Source organism: Nomascus leucogenys, chromosome 12 (assembly GCF_006542625.1).
Source record: "Nomascus leucogenys isolate Asia chromosome 12, Asia_NLE_v1, whole genome shotgun sequence".
Lineage (NCBI taxonomy): Eukaryota > Metazoa > Chordata > Mammalia > Primates > Hylobatidae > Nomascus > Nomascus leucogenys.
In genome coordinates, this window is record NC_044392.1 from 63,066,544 (window position 1) to 63,086,093 (window position 19,550).

General features: G+C 40.1%; 1 protein-coding gene across 2 annotated transcripts in view; it reads left to right on the top strand.

Annotated features, from left to right (window-relative positions):
• Positions 1–19,550, top strand: part of SLC16A1 (solute carrier family 16 member 1) — a 48,158-nt gene that overhangs the window by 13,908 nt on the left and 14,700 nt on the right. The window contains exon 2 of one of the 2 annotated variants that reach the window (XM_030824820.1): positions 16,547–16,807. In XM_030824820.1, coding sequence (XP_030680680.1) covers positions 16,591–16,807 — 217 coding nt within the window. In that variant the 5' untranslated portion in view covers positions 16,547–16,590. Of the gene's footprint in view, positions 1–16,476; positions 16,808–19,550 lie in introns of those variants that run through there. The other variant, XM_030824821.1, reaches the window with a different exon arrangement.

A 19,550-nucleotide genomic window follows, 5' to 3' on the forward strand; every position in this document is an offset into this window, starting at 1 on the left:
GATTCTCCTGCCTCAGCCTCCCAAGTAGCTGGGATTACAGGCACCTGCCACCATGCCCAGCTAATTTTCCTATTTTTAGTAGATACGGGGTTTCACCACATTGGCCAGGCTGGTCTCAAGCACCTGACCTCAGGTGATCCACCTGCCTCGGCCTCCCAAATTGCTGGGATTACAGGCGTGAGCCACCACGCCCGGCCAACAGTAGGTAATGTTTTAAAGTATAATACATCCATAGATCAGAATGCCACTCTTCAAAAACAGCATTGTGGAACTAGACACATCAAAAAATGTTTCCGGCCAGGCACAGTGGCTCATGCCTATAAACCCAGCACTTTGTGATGCTGAGGTGGGTGGCCTGAGGTCAGGAGTTTGAGACCGCCGTGACCAACAGAGCGAAACCCTATCCTTACTAAAAATACAAAAATTAGGCAGGCATGGTGGCAGGCACCTGTAATCTGAGCTATTTAGGAGGCTAAGGCAGGAGATTCGCTTGAACTTGGGAGGCAGAGGTTTCAATGAGCCGAGATCGCGCCACTGCACTCCAGCCTGGGTGACAGAGCAAGACTCCGTCTCAAAAAAAAAAAAAGAGGCTGGGTGCAGTGGCTCAGGCCTGTAATCCCAGCACATTGGGAGGCCGAGACGGGCAGATCATTTGAGGTCAGGAGTTTGAGACCAGCCTAGCCAACACAGTGAAGCCCCATGTCTACTAAAAATACAAAAAGTAGCCAGGTGTGGTGGCGCACACCTGTAATCCTAGCTACTCGTGGGGCCTAGGTATGAGAATGGCTTGAACCTGGGATGCAGGGGTTGCAGTGAGCCAAGACTGCACCACTGCACTCCAACCTCAGCGATAGAGCGAGACTCCATCAAAAAAAAAAGAAGTTTCCGATATTAATGGAAAATGTCTATTAAGCAGCGTATACATACATATATACATATTCCATATTTATGTTTATTCATATGCACGAATATCATAAAAGGAAGTCAGGATTTACATCAAAATATAAATAACTTTAAATGAGGATGGTATAATGGCAGGTAAATTTTTCTTTTCTTTTCTTTTTTTTTTTTTTTTTTTTTTTTGAGACGGAGTCTCGCTCTGTCACCACTGGAGTGCAGTGGCGCAATCTCGGCTTGCTGCAAGCTCCGCCTCCTGGGTTCACGCCATTCTCCTGCCTCAGCCTCTCCGAGTAGCTGGGACTACAGGCGCCCGCCACCACGCCCAGCTAATTTTTTGTATTTTTTAGTAGAGACGGGGTTTCACCGTGATCTCAATCTCCTGACCTCGTGATCCACCCGCCTCAGCCTCCCAAAGTGCTGGGATTACAAGCGTGAGCCACCGCGCCCGGCCTGTCAATTTTATTTTCTATTCACACATATCTTTTAATTTTTCTATGACACACATGTATAACTTGTCATCTTTTAAAACTGCTACTTTGTAGGGCTTTGTTTTTCGTTTTTTGAGACAGGGTTTCACTCTGTTGCCCAGGCTGGGGTCCAGTGGTGTGATCTTGGCTCCTGCAGTTTCCACCTCCTGGGCTCAGGTGATCCTCACCTTAGCCTCCCATGTAGCTGGGACCACAAGTGTGTGCCACCACTGCTGTCTAATTTTTTGTATTTTTTGTAGAGAGAGGGTTTCGCCATATGGCCAAGGCTGGTCTTGAACTCCTGTTCTCAGGTAATCCTCCCTCCTCTGCCTCCCAAAGTGCTGGGATTACAGGTGTGAGCCACCATACCTGGCCATATTTTCTTTACTATCAGGTAATACATGTTCATTGGAACAAGTCAGTCAACATAGTTATATGGAAAGAGCATATTATCTCCCCTTCTCAACCTCCAGCAATATGACATTTTAAGTATGCTTATTAGAACATATTTATTTAATTAATTTGTTTACCTATTTACTTTCTTTCTTTCCCAGAATCTAAGCTCCATGAGGGCAGGGATCATGTCTGTCTCTTTTTCTCTTCAAAGTCTTAGTTTGCAATCTTTTTTTTTTTTTTTTTTTTTTTGAGATGGAGTCTCACACTGTTGCCCAGGCTAGAGTGCAGTGGTGTGATCTCGGCTCACCACAACCTCCGCCTCCTGGGTGCAAGTGATTCTCCTGCCTCAGCCTCCTGAGAAGCTGGGATTACAGGCACCCGCCACCATGCCCGGCTAATTTTTGTATTTTTAGTAGAGACGAGGTTTCACCGTGTTGGCCAGGCTGGTCTCAAACTCCTGACCTCAGGTGATCCACCCACCTCGACCTCCCAAAGTGCTGGGATTACAGGTGCGAGCCACTGCCCCCAGCTGGTTTGCAATTTTAATTGCAAAAACAATACGATGAAGTTTAATAATTTAGGACATTGATATTCGATCTTCTTTGGCTATTATCCTAAAATGTTGCCCTTCTACAAATCTTTCTTTGTTAGCTAACAAAGTATACCCCATTCTTCCTTTCTGTTCACTGCAGCCTCCGCCTTCCAGGTTCAAGAGATTCTCCTGAGTAGCTGGGACTCTGGGCGCACGCCACCATGCCCAGCTAATCTGTGGTGTTTTTAGTAGACACTGGAAAATTCCTGTTTTCAATTTAAAATAAATGGGTCACTATCTTTTGAAAAAAGTTGTACTGATGTGGGTACTTATCCCAAAAGTAAGTGATCCATTTTATACCCCCCACACCTTTCTTATATAATAGCCTCATTCTCCCTAAATAAAATCATGCTTATTTGGTTGAACAAATGATGTAAGTCATTTTCTTACAAGGAGAATTAAGAGTGTTTGCTACTAGATTCAGATTATTTAACATAACATTGACTGAGATTGTGAAAAGAGGATTAAATAAGTAAATATACACACACAAGTGTGTGCATATATGTATATATATGTTCATTACCTTTAAGTTTGCATGTTAGTTTGCCCATTTACAAATATGTTCAGCTCATCAGTTCTCTATACTACTTTAATCCTCCTCATCTAAAACAACTACTGTACAAGAGGATTAGGATTGGGGTCACAATAGTAGCATCATAGGGTATTGTAGAGTATTAAAGTCAAGTCAAATTAATTGGAATTATATATTGGAATTACATATCAACATATGCCCAGTAAAATGGAAATACAAATGAAGATTGATTCTTACTCGGGCATATTGTATCTTAATGAAATTTAGTTGAAGTTGCAAATAGAAAGCCAACATTTTCCATTTATTTATTTTTCATTGAAATAGCTTGACTGGCTTTGTTCATGATATAGCAAAAGTAGCTCTTAATGCTGGTTAGCAGAAACATTGATTGCCAGGAAGCTGTCTAGGAAAACTTAAACCCATTTCACCTAACAAGCCAGAAATATTTATAATACATGTTATTTGGTAGTTAAATCCCATTCTCTGGACATTTCTTAAGGCTGGTTCTTTTTTTTTTTTTTTTGAGACGGAGTCTCGCTCTGTCGCCCAGGCTGGAGTGCAGTGGCACAATCTCGGCTCACTGAAAGCTCCACCTCCTGGGTTCAAGCCATTCTCCTGCCTCAGCCTCCCGAGTAGCTGGTACTACCGGCGCCCACCACCACGCCCGGCTAATTTTTTGTATTTTTAGTAGAGACAGGCTTTCACTGTGTTAGCCAGGATGGTCTCGATCTCCTGACCTCGTGATCCGCCCGCCTCGGCCTCCCAAAGTGCTGGGATTACAGGTGTGAGCCACTGCGCCAGGCCTAGGCTGGTTCTTTATGTCCACATGCCTTCATGTTACTTGAACTTTGTTTATGCCTTTTCAAAAAATTTCAGCATTGAAGCTTTGCTCAGCTGACTCAGTTGGACTAATATTTAGCAAAGATTCTTCACCAAAAGTCATTTACAAGGTAGAAAAGTGTCATACTGGCTTGGCACAGTGGCTCACGCCCGTAATCCCAGCATTTTGGGAGGCTGAGGTAGGCGGATCACCTGAGGTCAGGAGTTTGAGACCAGCCTGGCCATTGTGGTAAAACCCTATCTGTACTAAAAATACAAAAATTAGCCGGGCATGGTGGCACACGCCTGTAATCCCAGCTACTTGGGAGGCTGAGGCAGGAAAATTGCTTGAACCCAGAAGGTGGACGTTGCAGTGAGCCAAGATCGCGCCATTGTACTCTAGCCTGGGCAACCAGAGCAAAACTCCATCTCAAAAAAAAAAAGCGGGGTTGGGGGGGGGGGGCGTCATACTGGAACTGCAGTGGACAGAGAGAGGTGTCAGAAAGGCTGGAAGTTAAGGGATATTGTTTATGCTGGAGAAACCCTCCTCTCAACCTCCTTCTGTCTTACTTTAGATGGTGGAAGGGCCCTGAGATCTTACAAACACTCTCCATTTCATCACATATCACAAATTTAGCACATGCTATGTTTACTTGAAACAAAACAGGGCTTTTGTAGATCACAGTAGAGATGAGGACAGTTACAAATGTTAGCTTTCAAATGTCTTGTGGTCCTGTAGACTCCTGACAAGTGTGCATTGTGAGCTTTCTTGTTAGGAAAAACTTTGGACAAATTTGGAGAATGCTCTCCAAGAATACGCATGGTATTTAGGACTACAAGAAGATGTGGGCCAGGCGCAGTGGCTCACGCCTGTAATCCCAGCACTTTGGGAGGCCAAGGCAGGCAGATCACCTGAGGTCCGGGGTTTGAGACCAGCCTGACCAACATGGAGAAACCCTGTCTCTACTAAAAATACAAAAAGTAGCCAGGCGTGGTGGTGCATGCCTGTAATCCCAACTACTTGGGAGGCTGAGGCAGGAGAATCACTTGAACCCAGGAGGTGGAGGTTGCGGTGAGCCGAGATCGTACCATCGCACTCCAGCCTGGGCAGCAAGAGCGAAACTGTCTGAAAAAAAAAAAAAGTGTGAAGAGGTCTGTAGGGGATAAACTTGATAAGCCAAAGAACACTTTTTTTATACTACATCATTATTTATTTATTTATTTATTTATTTATTTAACTTTCATTTTAGATTGTGGGGTACATGTGCAGGTTTTTTACAAAGGTATATTGCATGATGGTAAGGTTTGGAGTACAATTGAACCCATCACCCAGGAAGTAAGCATAGAACCCAATAGGTAGTTTTTCAACCCTTTGCCCCCTTCCCTTCTCCCCCATCTTGTATTCCCCAGTATCTATTGTTCCCATCTTTATGTCCATTTGTACCCAATGTTTAGCTCACACTTATAAGTGAGAAAAGTATTTGGTTTACTGTGTTAGTTTGCTTAGAATAATGGCCACCATCTTCATCCATGTTGTTGCAAAGGACATGATTTTGTCTAAAGAACTCGTAAAGGAAAGTTAATTATTATTTTGTTCTATAATAGAATTTTTGCATGTTCTTTTTTAACCGACTAAAAATAGTAAATTTGACATCCTTGATCAAAATTATTTAATAAGTAAGAAGTATGTACATACTTTTTATCAAAGTATAAAATATGTATTATTTAAATATAACCTAAATGATGTACAGTGAAAAATAGTGTATTCTGCACCATCTCTGACCATCCTTTCCAGTATACATATTTATCAGCTTTTTTCTATAATTAATACATCCCTGCTATACATCAGAATTTACTGTAGTGCTGAAAAAAACATTGTCTAACCTGATTCTGATTCAGTTGAATGCACCAAGATGATATGCAGTCTGAATAAACCATTAGGTATCAATTTAGTCACTTTTGTGATCAAATTGAATTAATGATTTAAAAAAAACAGCCATTCTCAAAGTGTGGTTTTTTGGACCCTTCAAGGACCTCAGGACTCTCTCAAGATTGAGGTCTTTAGATTTCACTTAAACTAATCATTGAAACTATCAGCCAGGCAGTGACTCACACCTGTAATCCCAGCACTTTGGGAGGCTGAGGCCGGCGGATCACTTGAGCCGAGCCCAGGAGTTCAAGACCAGCCTGGGAAACATGGCAAAACTTCACCTCTACAAAACATACAAAAATTAGCCAGGCATTGTGTCTCGCGCCTGTAATCTCAGCTACTCGTGAGACTAAGGTGGGAGGATCGCCTGAGCCCAGGAGCTACAGTGAGGCACTGCACCACTGCACTCCAGCCTGGGTGACAGAGCGAGACACTGTCTTTAAAAAAAAAAAAAAAAAAAAAAAAATTCACCCATCAGGTTTTGGTGTAGTATCAAAGAGGAATATCCTCAATTATCTGAAAATGCTATTAAAATACTCCCTTTTCCAAATACATTTCTGCTTAAGATTGCCTTGGAACAAAAACTTTGAGATTTGTTGTCTTTTTGTGCCGGGGGGTGGGGGCAGGGAGTGGAGGGAGTATGAAGCTGAGTTTTTATTTAGAATGATGAAAGAAATAATACATAACTCATTTTAAAAAGCTGACAAATGCAGGGCACGGTGGCTAATGCCTGTAATCCCAACACTTTGGGAGGCCGAGGTGGGTGGATCACCTGAGGTCAGTAGTTCAAGACCAGCCTGGCCAACATGGTGAAACCCCTTCCTACTAATAACACAAAAATTAGCCCGGCGTGGTGGCACACGCTTGTAATCCCAGCTACTCAGGAGGCTGAAGCAGGAGAATCGCTTGAACCTGGGAGGCAGAGGTTGCAGTGAGCCGATATCACGCCATTGCACTCCAGCCTGGGCGACGAGCAATTATATGTATTTTCCACATTTTCTTAATCTGTTCCTCCGTAGATGGACATTTAGGTTGCTTCCATGTCTTGGCTATTGTGAAAAATGCTGCAAAGAACATGGGAGTGTGCAGGTAATCTCTTTGAGATCCAGATTTCAGTTCCTTTGGATACATACCCAGAAGTATGACTGCTATATCAAATGGTAATTGTATTTTTAATTTTTTGAAGAATCTTCATATTGTTTTCCATAACAGCTACACCAGTTTATATTCCCTCCAACAGTGTACATGGGTTTCCTTTTCTCCACATCCTTGCCAACTCTTGTTCTTTGGAGATCTGCTATCTTAAAAAAGAAATACGTTGGCCGGGCACGGTGGCTCATGCCTGTAATCCCAGCACTTTGGGAGGCTGAGGCGAGTGGATCACGAGGTCAGGAGTTTGAGACAAGCCTGGCCAACATGGTAAAACGCTGTCTCTACTAAAAGTTAAAAAAAAAACTGGGCATGGTGGCGTGTGCCTGTAATCCCAGCTACTGAGGAGGCTGAGGCAGGAGAATCGTTTGAACCCAGATGGCGGAGGTTGCAGTGAGCTGAGATCGCGCCATTGCACTCCAGCCTGGGCGACAGGGCGAGACTCCATCTCAAAAAAAAAAAAAAAAGAAAGAAAGAAAAAAAGAAATGCTTTCTATTTATTGGTAGAGTGGTCTATGTAAATAATTTTCAACTGGAAATTATTAACTAAAATATTGATTTTTTTAGGGATTATAAATATGAATTAAAAGCAAGGTCTAAAATCAATTATCATAAACAGAATTCTGAAAGATAGGCCTAAAATCCTTCTTTAAGCGTTCTAGTTAGCAAGTTGTTAATTTCTCTTATAAGCATAATATATTTAACTTCTTGTAATGTGGATAAGATTTTCCCAGAATGGCAGGGTAGGTAAAGAGAGTTGGAAGTTTGCAGAGACAGGTTTATATTTTTTAAGATTCTTTATATGCAGTTTGATCAAAATTATGCATTTCATAATTGCTGAGTGTTGGCTAGCCAGATCCAGTAGGTATATTCCTTCTTTGACTGGCGCTTTCTGCTTGATTTTTTCATTGTTTTTGTTTCCTCAATGTATTCGGTTTCAAAGTGGAAAAGAAAAGAAAGTGAGGTTTCCTAGACTTTGAATCTTGGGAGTTAACTTGGGACAGGTGGTTCTGTAAACCATGAAGCTGGATTAGGGCTAGTTACAGCAAGCAACAGGTTATCTACTTTAGCAGCAATAGCTTCAGGAAATCAGCCTTTCTGGATTTGAATGTTTCCATGTGTTTGAAACCTAAAACTAGTTTACACTTATTAACGGATTATTTTTAAGGTTACTGGTTTTAAGATACTTTCTGCTTCTTTTAAATTCACAAACTGGTCGTTGTCATTTTAGGAAAAGACAGTGGCTTTGTTTTAAATGTTGATGAGGAAAGTGTACAGAACATCATGAATACTATTTTCAAGGCTTTTGTAGCTCTTCTCTTTGGGAGTGGGGCAAGGACATGGCAGGTATGGAGCACAGCTTCAGCTTTCCAGATTAGTTTACTAGCACAATTCATGAGTTATGAGAAAAAAAAAATCAGAAAATCTAGAAGGTGATTCTTATCACCGTCATTGCCAAGAAAAGTTAGGGTTATTGTTTTCTATCATCCTTTACAAGATGAATTGATGAAGAATTTTTCTTGTTACCCTATCACTTTGTTTTTTAGTCTCCCCATCACTCTTGGGCAGTAATAGCTAAGCTGATAGGAAAGCTACTGTGCACATTGTAAGGATTAAAATCTTAAACTTTAGTCCCTTTTAGCCTCTGGGCTTTAGCATACAAAGAATGCATGTGCTCTGTTTTCTCAAGGGAACTCTGAGTACTCTGCAAGGGGGACTGCTCTCATAATTTACTTTATGAATGAGCCTTTCTGTTTATAGCTAAAATTTGCCAGTTTAAAAGGAAATAATATGCTTAGATAATATTAACTGACTTTTTTTTTTTTCAGTTATGTACCATCAGTATTTTTAAGTTAACAGGGATAGCCATTTGTCAGGCGGTGGCAGAATTGTGTTGAATCTGTGTGTGGTTTTTTGAAGTGTTCTGTTTTTCATAATGATTTTGCATGCTCTTATTTCTTATACTTTCTTATTTCCTTTTAAATTTTTCTAAAGTTTCTTGAGGCTTTAAATCTAATTTTGGCACTATGGAATAAGGTATTAACTTGATGAGGCAAGCTTTAGTGACTAAAAATTGTAACTGCTTTAATTGGGACAAATCATAGCTGGCAGCTAAACTCAAAGTTTAATCACGTCCAGCACGTATTAGCTGTTCTAGTCAGAGCTTGATGTGTTAAACAGCCCTACTGTCTGTGTGTGGGTGTTCTATGTGTGTAAATATTCTGAGATGAATTAATCTTTTTAGTGGTTCTTTGAAATTTTTTAAGTGTTCTCTTTTTTCATACTTAGAAGAAGAAAAAAACTCATAAAATCAATGCCTGCAGCAGTTTCATTTAACATCATTTTAGAATTCAGGCTGTTTCTGTTAGCAGAGCTGACCTGTTAAATAGCTTTTAATCATATTCATTCCAGTAGAAATTTTAGGAAACCTTAACTTGTAAATATTTTTATCTCACCCAAATCCTAGGTAGATGAAATGCCCTAGGACAAAGACCTTCAATTTTTAAACTGGGTTATATTTTTGAGGGAATTATTCTGCACATCCTCAGGTTGAGAGATAACCTTAGCTAAAAATTACCTCTTGAGAATGATGCCTGATCTCTACTTTTTCTTTTCCAACTTGAATTATCCAAAAGACTTTTACTCCCACTATAAAAGAGAGGTTCATCTCTTATTCATCCCATTTCTTATGGTGGTTCACTGTCCTAAGCAATAAAAATCTCAAAGGAAGGGAAAATTCCAGAATACATAGTCCTAGAAAGAGTCCCATGATAGAAATCCAAAAAGGGGTTAGGTCAGAAATATTGGAGAATATTGAAAAATATTTCATCTGGACAACCAACTCCTGCCTTCTCCTTTTTTTTTTTTTGAGACAGAGTCTTGCTGTTCGCCCAGACTGAGCAACCTCTGTCTCCCAGAGTCAAGCAATTCTCCTGCCTCAGCCTCCCAAGTAGCTGGGATTACAGGTGCCTGCCGCCATGCCCAGCTAATTTTTGTATTTTTAGTAGAAATGGGGTTTCACCATTTTGACCAGGCAGATCTCGAACTCCTGACCTCAAGTGATCCACCCGCCTCGGCCTCCCAAAGTGTTGGGATTACAGGCATGAGCCACTGCCCCCAGCTGCCTTCTCTATTTTCTAAGTTAGAATTATAAAAATGAGATATGTATCACAGAGATGTGTATCAACAGATTTATTTCAATTAAAATGAAGAAGTGTGCTTTTGTTTAATGGAAATCTCTTTTACCTGATTGGTTTGAAAATGAAGACTGGCCAGCTATTTCCCATAAGTGACATCACCTTAATCTTTAGTGCCAAACACAGCTAAAGTACAGAAGAAACCATCCAGAATGAAGTTCAGAGAAACAAAGGAATGAATGATAATATGACAGCATGGAAGGGAGAGTAAGAGAGTAGAAAGCATGGGAAGGTCCAACCCATATCCAGTTGGAGTCTCAGAAAAGTGAAAAGAGAGAATGGGGGAGAAGCAATATTTGAAGACGTAATAGGTGAGAATTTTTCAAAATTGTCAGGAAGACTGTTTTGTCAGTATGAATATTTGTTAGCTGAGTCATCTGTATTTTCTAAATAGTTGTCTTCTAAGATTTTTCTCTTTATCTTGTTTTCTCAAACTGAGGATTTATATTGTTCATCAAGTCTATAATATCCTTAGTCATTAACCCTTAGTCATTTACCCAGACAGTTGCCTCTTCTCCATTCTCTATTCTCTTTTTCCAAAGTCCCATTAGATAAATGTCAGATCCTCCCATTCTAAAACCTTTCGTTCATAGCTTCAGAATGACACTCTCCCCTGAATTCTGACTAATTTCTTCAAACATATTCTTAAGGTTTACTGACTCTGTATATAGCTACGTCCTATCTTCTAGTTAACCTGTTATTAATTTCATTGACTTTACTTTTTTTTTTTTGAAACGGAGTCTTGCTCTGTCACCAGGCTGGAGTGCAGTGGTGCAATCTCAGCTCACTGCAACCTCTGCCTCCCAGGTTCAAGTGATTCTCCTGCCTCAGCCTCCCAAGTAACTGGAATTACAGGCATGTGCCACCACGCCTGGCTAATTTTTGTATTTTTAGTAGAGATGGGGTTTCACCATGTTGGCCAGGCTGGTCTCGAACTCCTGACCTCAGGTGATCCACCCTCCTCGGCCTCCCAAAGTACTGGGATTACAGGCACAAGCCACCATGCCCGGCCAACTTTACTTTCCATTTCTAGTTCTATTTCAAATCAATTAATCTTCTTCTATGGATCTTTTTTAGAGAAAGACATAATTTTAGAGAAAGACACAATTTTCTCTAATGTTTTAAATGCCTTGTTTTATGTCTTTAGTCATTTAAATATTCATATTCCTATGCCTATAGTTCCTGAGCATCTAATCCGACTGTGTTGGATTGGCATTGCATTTACTCACGGTTAATTGGTTCTTGATGTGTTCACTATTGTGAGCTTATGTTTGACAGGCTTTTGTTTGTGGGAAATCTTTGCTAGCAAAATCAAGTATAATGTATCTCTGGAAGAACAACAAAGATTTTCTACAGATAATCCCCTGCCAAGCATGAGCTCACACTGGCCTGAGTTGTGAATTCTCAGAAGAATCTTCTATCCTCCTCTTGTCTCCTTTTCTTTATCCTCATCTTTGTCTTCTTCCTCTTTCTTTTAACCATCTAGATAACCAAGACAAAGAAGTTTGCCTGCCCTCTCCTTTTGCTTCTGTATTGTCTCCCTGTGCCACAGAACAAATTTTATTCCCCTTGTCACTGTCCTTGGACTTTTTGGGGGTTTTGATCAGCTTTATTGAGGTATAATTGACATAATAAAATTTACTAACTTGAATGTATACTTTGATGAGTAACTGTCACCATCATGATAATAAAGTATTTCCATTACCCTAAAAGTTATCTCATACCGCTTTGCAGTCAGTCTCCTCTCCCCAACCGCTGGTGGCCACTGATCTGTTTTCTATCCCTTATCTAAAATGCTTGGGATGAAATGTGTTTTGGATTTCAGACTTTTTCAGATTTTGGAATATTTGCAGTTACTTAAGCAGTTGAACATCCCTAATCCAAAAATCCAAAATTCAAAATGTTCCAATGAGCATTTTCTTTGAGCATCATGCTGGTGTTCAGAAAGTTTCAGATTTTGGGTTTCATATTTTCAGATTAGAGAAATGCTCAACCTGTGCTAGAATTTTGCCTTTTCTAGAATTTAATATAAATGTGACCATATAGAATACTATCTTCTGTCTAGCTTTTTTTCCTACTTAACAGAATGCTTTTACAATTCATCCATGTTATTGCATGCGTCAGTAGTTCCTTTTTATTGCTGAGTAGTATTCTATTATATGTCTGTACCATTGTTTATCCATTCATTTGTTGATGGACATTGGGTTGTTTTCAGGTTTTGGCTATTATGCATCAAGCTGCTAGAGAATTTTTATATAAATCCTGGGTGATACCTGAGGCTAGCTCATATGTTAAATGTATCTATAACTTTATAAGGAACTGCCAAAATGTGTTCCAAGGGACTGTAACATCAGCAATATGAGAGTTCCATTGGCTTCATAACCCCACAAAGTCGTGGAATTATCTGTCTTATTTTTAGTAGGTATGTATTAGATTGTGATTTTAATTTGCATTTTTTTTTTTTTTTTTTTTTTTTTTGAGACACAGTCTCCCTCTGTCGGCCATGCTGGACTGCAGTGGCGTGATCTCAGCTCACTGCAACCTCCGCCTCCCGGGTTCAAGCGAGCAATTCTCTTGCCTCAGCCTCCCGAGTAGCTGGGACTACAGGCATGTGCCACCACACCCAGCTAATTTTTGTATTTTTAGTAGAGACGGCCAGGTTGATCTCAAACTCCTGACCTCGTGATCCGCCCGCCTCAGTCTCCCAAAGTGCTGGGATTACAGGCGTGAGCCACTGCACCTGGCCAACTTTTTTTATAGTTGTTTCTTCATGTTCCTTCAGAAATCTTTGCTTGATTTAAATATTGAGTCTTTAAGTCCGAGAGCATAGGTTATCTATTTTAACTTCTCAGTATTATAGTTTTCAGTGTACATATCTCATGCATCTTTTGTGAGATTTATTTCTATATAGTTTACCATTTACAATAGCATTTAAAAATGTTTTCATATTTGGATTGTTCATTGTTAGTATATAGAAATACAATTGATTTTTGTGTATTGATGTTGTATCCTAAGACCTAGTCAAATTCACTTATTTGATGTTCCTTAGGGTTTTCTTTATACATATCTGTCATCTGAATAAAAACAACTTTATTTATTTATTATTTATTTTTTAGAGACAGACTTTTTTTTTTGTTTTTGAGACGGAGTCTCCCCCTGTCACCCAGGCTGGAGTGCAGTGGTGCAATCTCAGCTCACTGCAACCTCTGCCTCCTGGGTTCAAGTGATTCTCCTGCCTCAACCTCCCAAGTAGCTGGCACATACCACCATGCCTGGCTAATTTTTTGTATCTTTAGTAGAGACGGGGTTTCACCATGTTGACCAGGCTGGTTTTGGATTCCTTACCTCATGATCTGCCCACCTCAGCCTCCCAAAGTGCTGGGATTACAGGTGTGAGCCACCATGCCTGGCCGAGACAAGGTCTTGCTCTGGAGTGCAGCAGCATGATCATAGGTCACTGTAACCTCAAACTCCTGGGCTCAAGTGATCCTCCCACCTCAGCTTCCCAAGTAGCTAGGACTACAGATGTGTACCACCACACCCAATTTTTAAACAACGTATGTAGAGGTAGGGTCTCGCTATGTTGTCCAGGCTGTGCTTGAATTTTTGTCCCCAAACGATTCTCTCACATTGGTCTTCCAAAGCGTTGGGATTATAAGTGTGAGCCACTGCACCTGGCCTATTTTATTTCTTCTTTTCCATTCTTTATGCCTTTTGTTTCTTTTTCTTGCCTGCACGCACTGGCTAGAACCTATAGTAGAATGTTGTGTATAAGTGGTGAGTATATCCTTGCTTTTCAGGAAACTTCCTGTATGGAGCTATTTTCATCATACTCCCACAACATCCAGTGTCCTGAATTGTATTTGAAGTGTTCATAGGGGTTGGAAGGAACAGTGTTTTGGAGTTGAGTACTAATATTATGAAGAAGCGTTTGTGTCATAGACTAAAGAACATGGTAGTCAAGAGTGAACTTGTCATCTCTGACCTGTATTCATTGCTGTAATATAGTCTGAGTGGAAGTACTTTGAAATGTACCTGCTAACATACAGGATAAGTTGTAATATAGGGTGGAAGTTGGCTTAAAGTAAAGGAGACCTTCATGAGAAAACAGGTAACCTACCACCAAACTCTCACTCCCACCTGCCCCTTATTAAAATCTTATTAGAAAATGTAACAGGAGGTTACATTTTCTAACCATGCTATTCATTATTCATTAGTACTAAGTGAATTCAAGACAAAGGGGTTATCTTTGATTTAAAAGTACTTTTTTTTTTTTTTTTTTTGAGAACAGAGTATTACTCTGTCACCCAGACTGGAGTGCAATGGCGTGATCTCGGCTCACTGCAACCTCCGCCTCCCGGGTTCAAGGATTCTCCTGTCTGAGCCTCACTAGTACTTGGCATTACAGTTGCATGCCACCATGCCTGGCTAATTTTTGTATTTTTAGTAGAAATGGGGTTTCACCATATTGGTAAGGTTGGTTTAGAACTGATCGCAGGTGATCCACCCACCTCTGCCTCCCAAAGTGCTGGGATTACAGGCGTGAGCCACTGCGTCTGGCCTAAAACTACCATCTTTTGACATCATATATATATTTCTGATTTTAACTGTATTGGCTAGCTGTTGTTTAGGAGTTTCTTGTCATATAATGGGGAAAAATACCCTGAATCAAAGCTATTAGATAAAAGGAAACTTTTCTGAGATAGTTCCCCAGCCTGTTAAGTGAAAATTTTCAGTGTTCAGAATTGTCTTATTTTTTTGTAAATTGCTACATATCTAGTGAGTCAGGCACCCACTTCCTAGTACGTTAAGTCAGCCATAAATAAGAGAATGTGAAAAGAAAATATGGAAGAATATGTTTTGGAAAAGGTAAAAAACTTATAAAGGCTATATTAAAACCTATAGTGTTGGGGCTGGGCGTGGTGGCTCACGCCTGTAATCCCAGCACTTTGGGTGGATCACCTGAGGTCAGGAGTTCGAGACCAGCCTGGCCAACATGGCCAAACCCTGTCTCTACTAAAAATACAAAAATCAGTCAGAGGTGATGGCGTGTGCCTGTAGTCCCAGCTACTCAGGAGGCTGCGGCAGGAGAACCGCCTGGGAGGCAGAGGTTGTAGTGAGCCAAGATCTCGCCATTGCACTCCAGCCCAGGCGGCAGAGTGAGACTCTGTCTCAAAAAAAAAAAAAAAAAAAACCAACTAAAGTGTTTGTAGGTTATGTATTATCTGTTATCTTAGGTTAAGCAGATAAGTCAAATGGGGCTTTTGGTTATCTATAGTAATTTAAGGAATTATGATGTTAACTGATTTATTGAAAAGGGTTTATTTCAATTATGATTTCTTAAGTGGCGAGAAGCTATTTTCCTTTAAGCTACAAAAAATTATGGGTAATACTATGACTCTAAAACTTTTTCTGATAATGTCTTTAAAAGAAGATAATGTCTATTGGATAAGTAACATTAAAAAAAAATCATTTACTCGAGAGCTAGGTGTAAAGTTCTGAAGGAGAAAAACACTTTTTTTTCCTCTTACACAATCAACACTCAGCACATCACAAAACACTACTGCAACCAGATGTGTGGGGGTTTTTTTTCCCCCACATACACCAAGCAATTGTAGGAGACACCAACTGGGTATCCCGTAATTCAATTCAATTTTGACTTCAACTACCTGGAGTTAGATTGCAGGTTAAGGACTCAGTTGCACAAGACTGGGGCCCTTACTTCACACGCCAATCATACGTAAGTAGTAGGTTGTCACCTGTACTTGTGACTCACCAGCTATAAATCGGGTTACCAGTACCCTCTCCTTGGGTTTGATTAATTTGCTAGGAAGGCTCACAGAACTCAAGGAAACGCTTATTTATGTTTGCCGGTTTATTATAAAGGATACTTTAAAGGATACATACGAAAGCCAGATGAAGAAGTACATAGGGTGAAATCTGGAAGGGTCCCCAAGTACAGGGGCCTCTTCCCCCGTGGAATTAGGGTATGCTATCCTCCCTGCACATGGATGCAATGACCAACCTGGAATCTCATCAGGTCTCTTGTTTACCAATTTATTTATGTATTTATTGAGACAGGGTCTTGCTCTTTCACCCAGGTTGCAGTGCAGTGGCGCAATCACAGCTCACTGCAGCCACTACCTCCCAGGTTCAAGTGATCCTCCCAACTCAGCCTCCTGAGTAACTGGGACCACAGACACGCACCACCATGTCTGGCTAATTTTTTAATTTTTTTGTAAAGTTGGGTCTACTTATGTTGCCCAGGGTGGTCTCAAACTCCTGGGTACAAGTGATCCTCCTGCCTCAGCCTTCTAAGTAGCTGGGACTATAGGCATGCTCCACCATACCCAGCTAATTTTAAAAATTTTCTTAGACACAGGATCTGTGTTGCCAGGCTGTCTTGAACTCCTGGCCTCAAATGATCCTCCTGCCTTAACCTCCCAAGTAGCTGGGATTACTAATAGGCATGATCCACCATGCCTGGCTATATTTCTTATTTCACAAAAGAGTTTTATAGGTGTGCCTTATATTGACATACTATTTTAATTTTATATCTTTCAGATATTTGGATTTGACCTGCATTTTGGAATTTATCTACACTTAAAATGCCACCAGCAGTTGGAGGTCCAGTTGGATACACCCCCCCAGATGGAGGCTGGGGCTGGGCAGTGGTAATTGGAGCTTTCATTTCCATCGGCTTCTCTTATGCATTTCCCAAATCAATTACTGTCTTCTTCAAAGAAATTGAAGGTATATTCCATGCCACCACCAGCGAAGTGTCATGGATATCCTCCATAATGTTGGCTGTCATGTATGGTGGAGGTAAGTACCCATTAAGGCCTGCTCTTTTAATTTTCATGAAGCAGCCAGAGTGTCTGTATTAGGTAACTTAAAAAAAAAAAAAACGTCTTATTCAGTGAGATGTTTTGAAATGTTATTTCTTAAAGTTTGGTGTTTAGAGTCACATTTTTCATTCCTGATAACAATAGCAACTCTTGCTATAGTAAACTATAGTATTTCAAAACAGAAATGAGAAAATTGTGAGGGACCTTGATTTGCTCCAACTGATGTATCATTGAGCTTAAAAGACTGTTATAAAAATGATGTATGCACAACTGGTTCTTTTTGTTGATCCCTGCTAGACTCTTGAAATGTAAACATAAGTATAGATTTTTAAAAATTGATGTTGGGAGGATTAAAATAAATCAGACTAGCCTGAATGGCATGGTTCAAAGTCTCAGGTAAAATTTTTATATGATGTTAGAATTAACTGAAAAAACCTCCTCCGTATTACTTGCGATGTTATGAGTCCTAAAAGCATTTCAGCTGCACCCTAAACTTAAATTTTACCATTTATTTCTCTCTTTTTTTTTTTTTTGGCATATTGTAAAGGAAATGTAGGAAGTAAGTTGCTCACTTAACATCATCTAAAATACTGTTTCAAGCCAATGTAATGATTCTAGGTTTCAACTATAAATAACTAAGCCTTAGGCTGCTAAGGTGGTGCCAGATTCAACCAATATCTGTCAAGTTCTATGAATATATTCAGCACTGGGCTAGGTGTTGTGAGTGACAGAAAACACTGATCCCTTCCTTTGAGAAGTTTATAATCCTTTTGAGACAATAATATATGATCATGAAACAGGAGTAAGCAGTTGAAATCATAATTTCATTAAGCCTGTAATTAAATCGTACAGAAGAAACAGGTAACTGGCTGCCATGGAAAGAGAGAAACTGGGTGACTGGGAACAGGAGTAGGAAGACTTATGTTTCCACTGTTTATCTTTTTGTGCCTTTTACATTTTGAACATACGCCTATTTTGTCTATCAAATTAAAGAACCTAAGTGCTGAATTGTAGTGTTTTTTTTAAAATAAGTTCAGAGAAGTCAAAATGGACTTTGGGCATTAGCTTCTGAGAGCCAATAATTTTGTGGGCTTTGAACTCCATTCTGCCAGGATTTTAATCAGGTTTTGACTATGATGGCTTGAAGAAATTGGTATAAATATTACCCAGAGGTACTCCAGGTTTCAGTGTGTTCTTAAGTTGACAACAAACCAGAAGTTTACATGTTGCTATTCTGTGCTACCAAAGAGCTAGAGAGCCACTTGTGTTTTGCATCAAAAGTAAGTGATGTCAGTTTTATTAATTTCACATGACACTTTCCTTTGGGGAAACAGTTCCTTCTTTGTCCTTACTCAATTAGTGAGATAACTAGCACATTTTTTTGAGTTTGTATTATAATAGGCCTATAAACTGTACCCCTTTCTATTTTTAATGATAGCTAATTAGGCCCATCCTTCCTGAAATAACACTAAAAGACAAAATGCCTATCATGAACCTTGTTGCAGAATTTTTACTAAATGGGTTGTTTTGTTTGGTTTCTAAACAGTATATCCCCTAACAGTTTTCATCACTTTTACAACTGTGATAATCCTTTAACTTGTTCACTTGGACCACAGTCTGAACACTAATACGTTTTGAGATATGGTTGGTTTTGTTTTCTTTTTTAGTGCTTTGGGTCAGAGATATACAGTGATGGTTGTTAAAGTATATTTTGCGGGGAGGAGATCTTACCTGCCTACTTTTGGTTTGTTTATTTGTTTTTCCTTTTTTTTTAAACATGAAAGTATAAATTTACATATTATCAGTTCCACAAGGGTCACCTTAACACTGTGGTTTGGAATTTTAAATATTTCAAAAACTTTAACTTCTACAGTATTAACTTCCACCTCAGAGTCAACATTGTGGTGATACTGATCTTTGTTTTGTGGGATTTTTTTTTCTTTTTTTTTTGACACGGGGTCTCACTGTATTGACCAGGAGTGCAGTGGCATGATCATGTCTCCCTGCAGCCTCAGCCACCTAGGCTCAAACTATCCTCCTGCCTCAGCTTCCGCAGTAGCAGGTGGCCCTACTACTATGCTCAGCTAATTTTTTATTTTTGTTAAGTAGAGATGGGGTCTCACTCTATGGCCCAAGCTGATCCTTTTTTCTTTTTTTAAGTTTTTTATTATTTATTTCTTTATTTGTTTTGAGATAGGGTTTCTCACTCTGTCACTCAGGCTGGAGTGTAGTGGCACAATCACCACTAACTGTAGCCTCAGCTTCCCTGGGCTCAGGTGATTGATCCTCCCCCTTCACCCTGCCAAGTAGCTAGGACTACAGGCTTGCACCACCACGCTCGGCTAATTTTTGTATTTTTTGTAGAGATGGGTTGTCGCAGTGTTGCCCAGGCTGGTCTTGAACTCCTAGGCTCAAACAATCTGCCCACCTTGGCCTCCCAAAGTGCTGGGATTACAGGCATGAGCCACCATGCCTAGCCTGGTATTTATCTTTGTAATTCTGACTGTACAAAGTCTTATGACTACAGTGGCGTGATCTCTGCTCACTGCAACTTCTGCCTCCTGGGTTCAAGCAATTCTCCTGCCACAGCCTCCTGAGTAGCTGGGACGGCAGGCGTGTACCACTACGCCCAGCTAGTTTTTGTATTTTTAGTAGAGATAGTGTTGGCCAGGCTGATCTTGAACTCACCTGACCTCAGGTAATCCACCCACCTCAGCCTT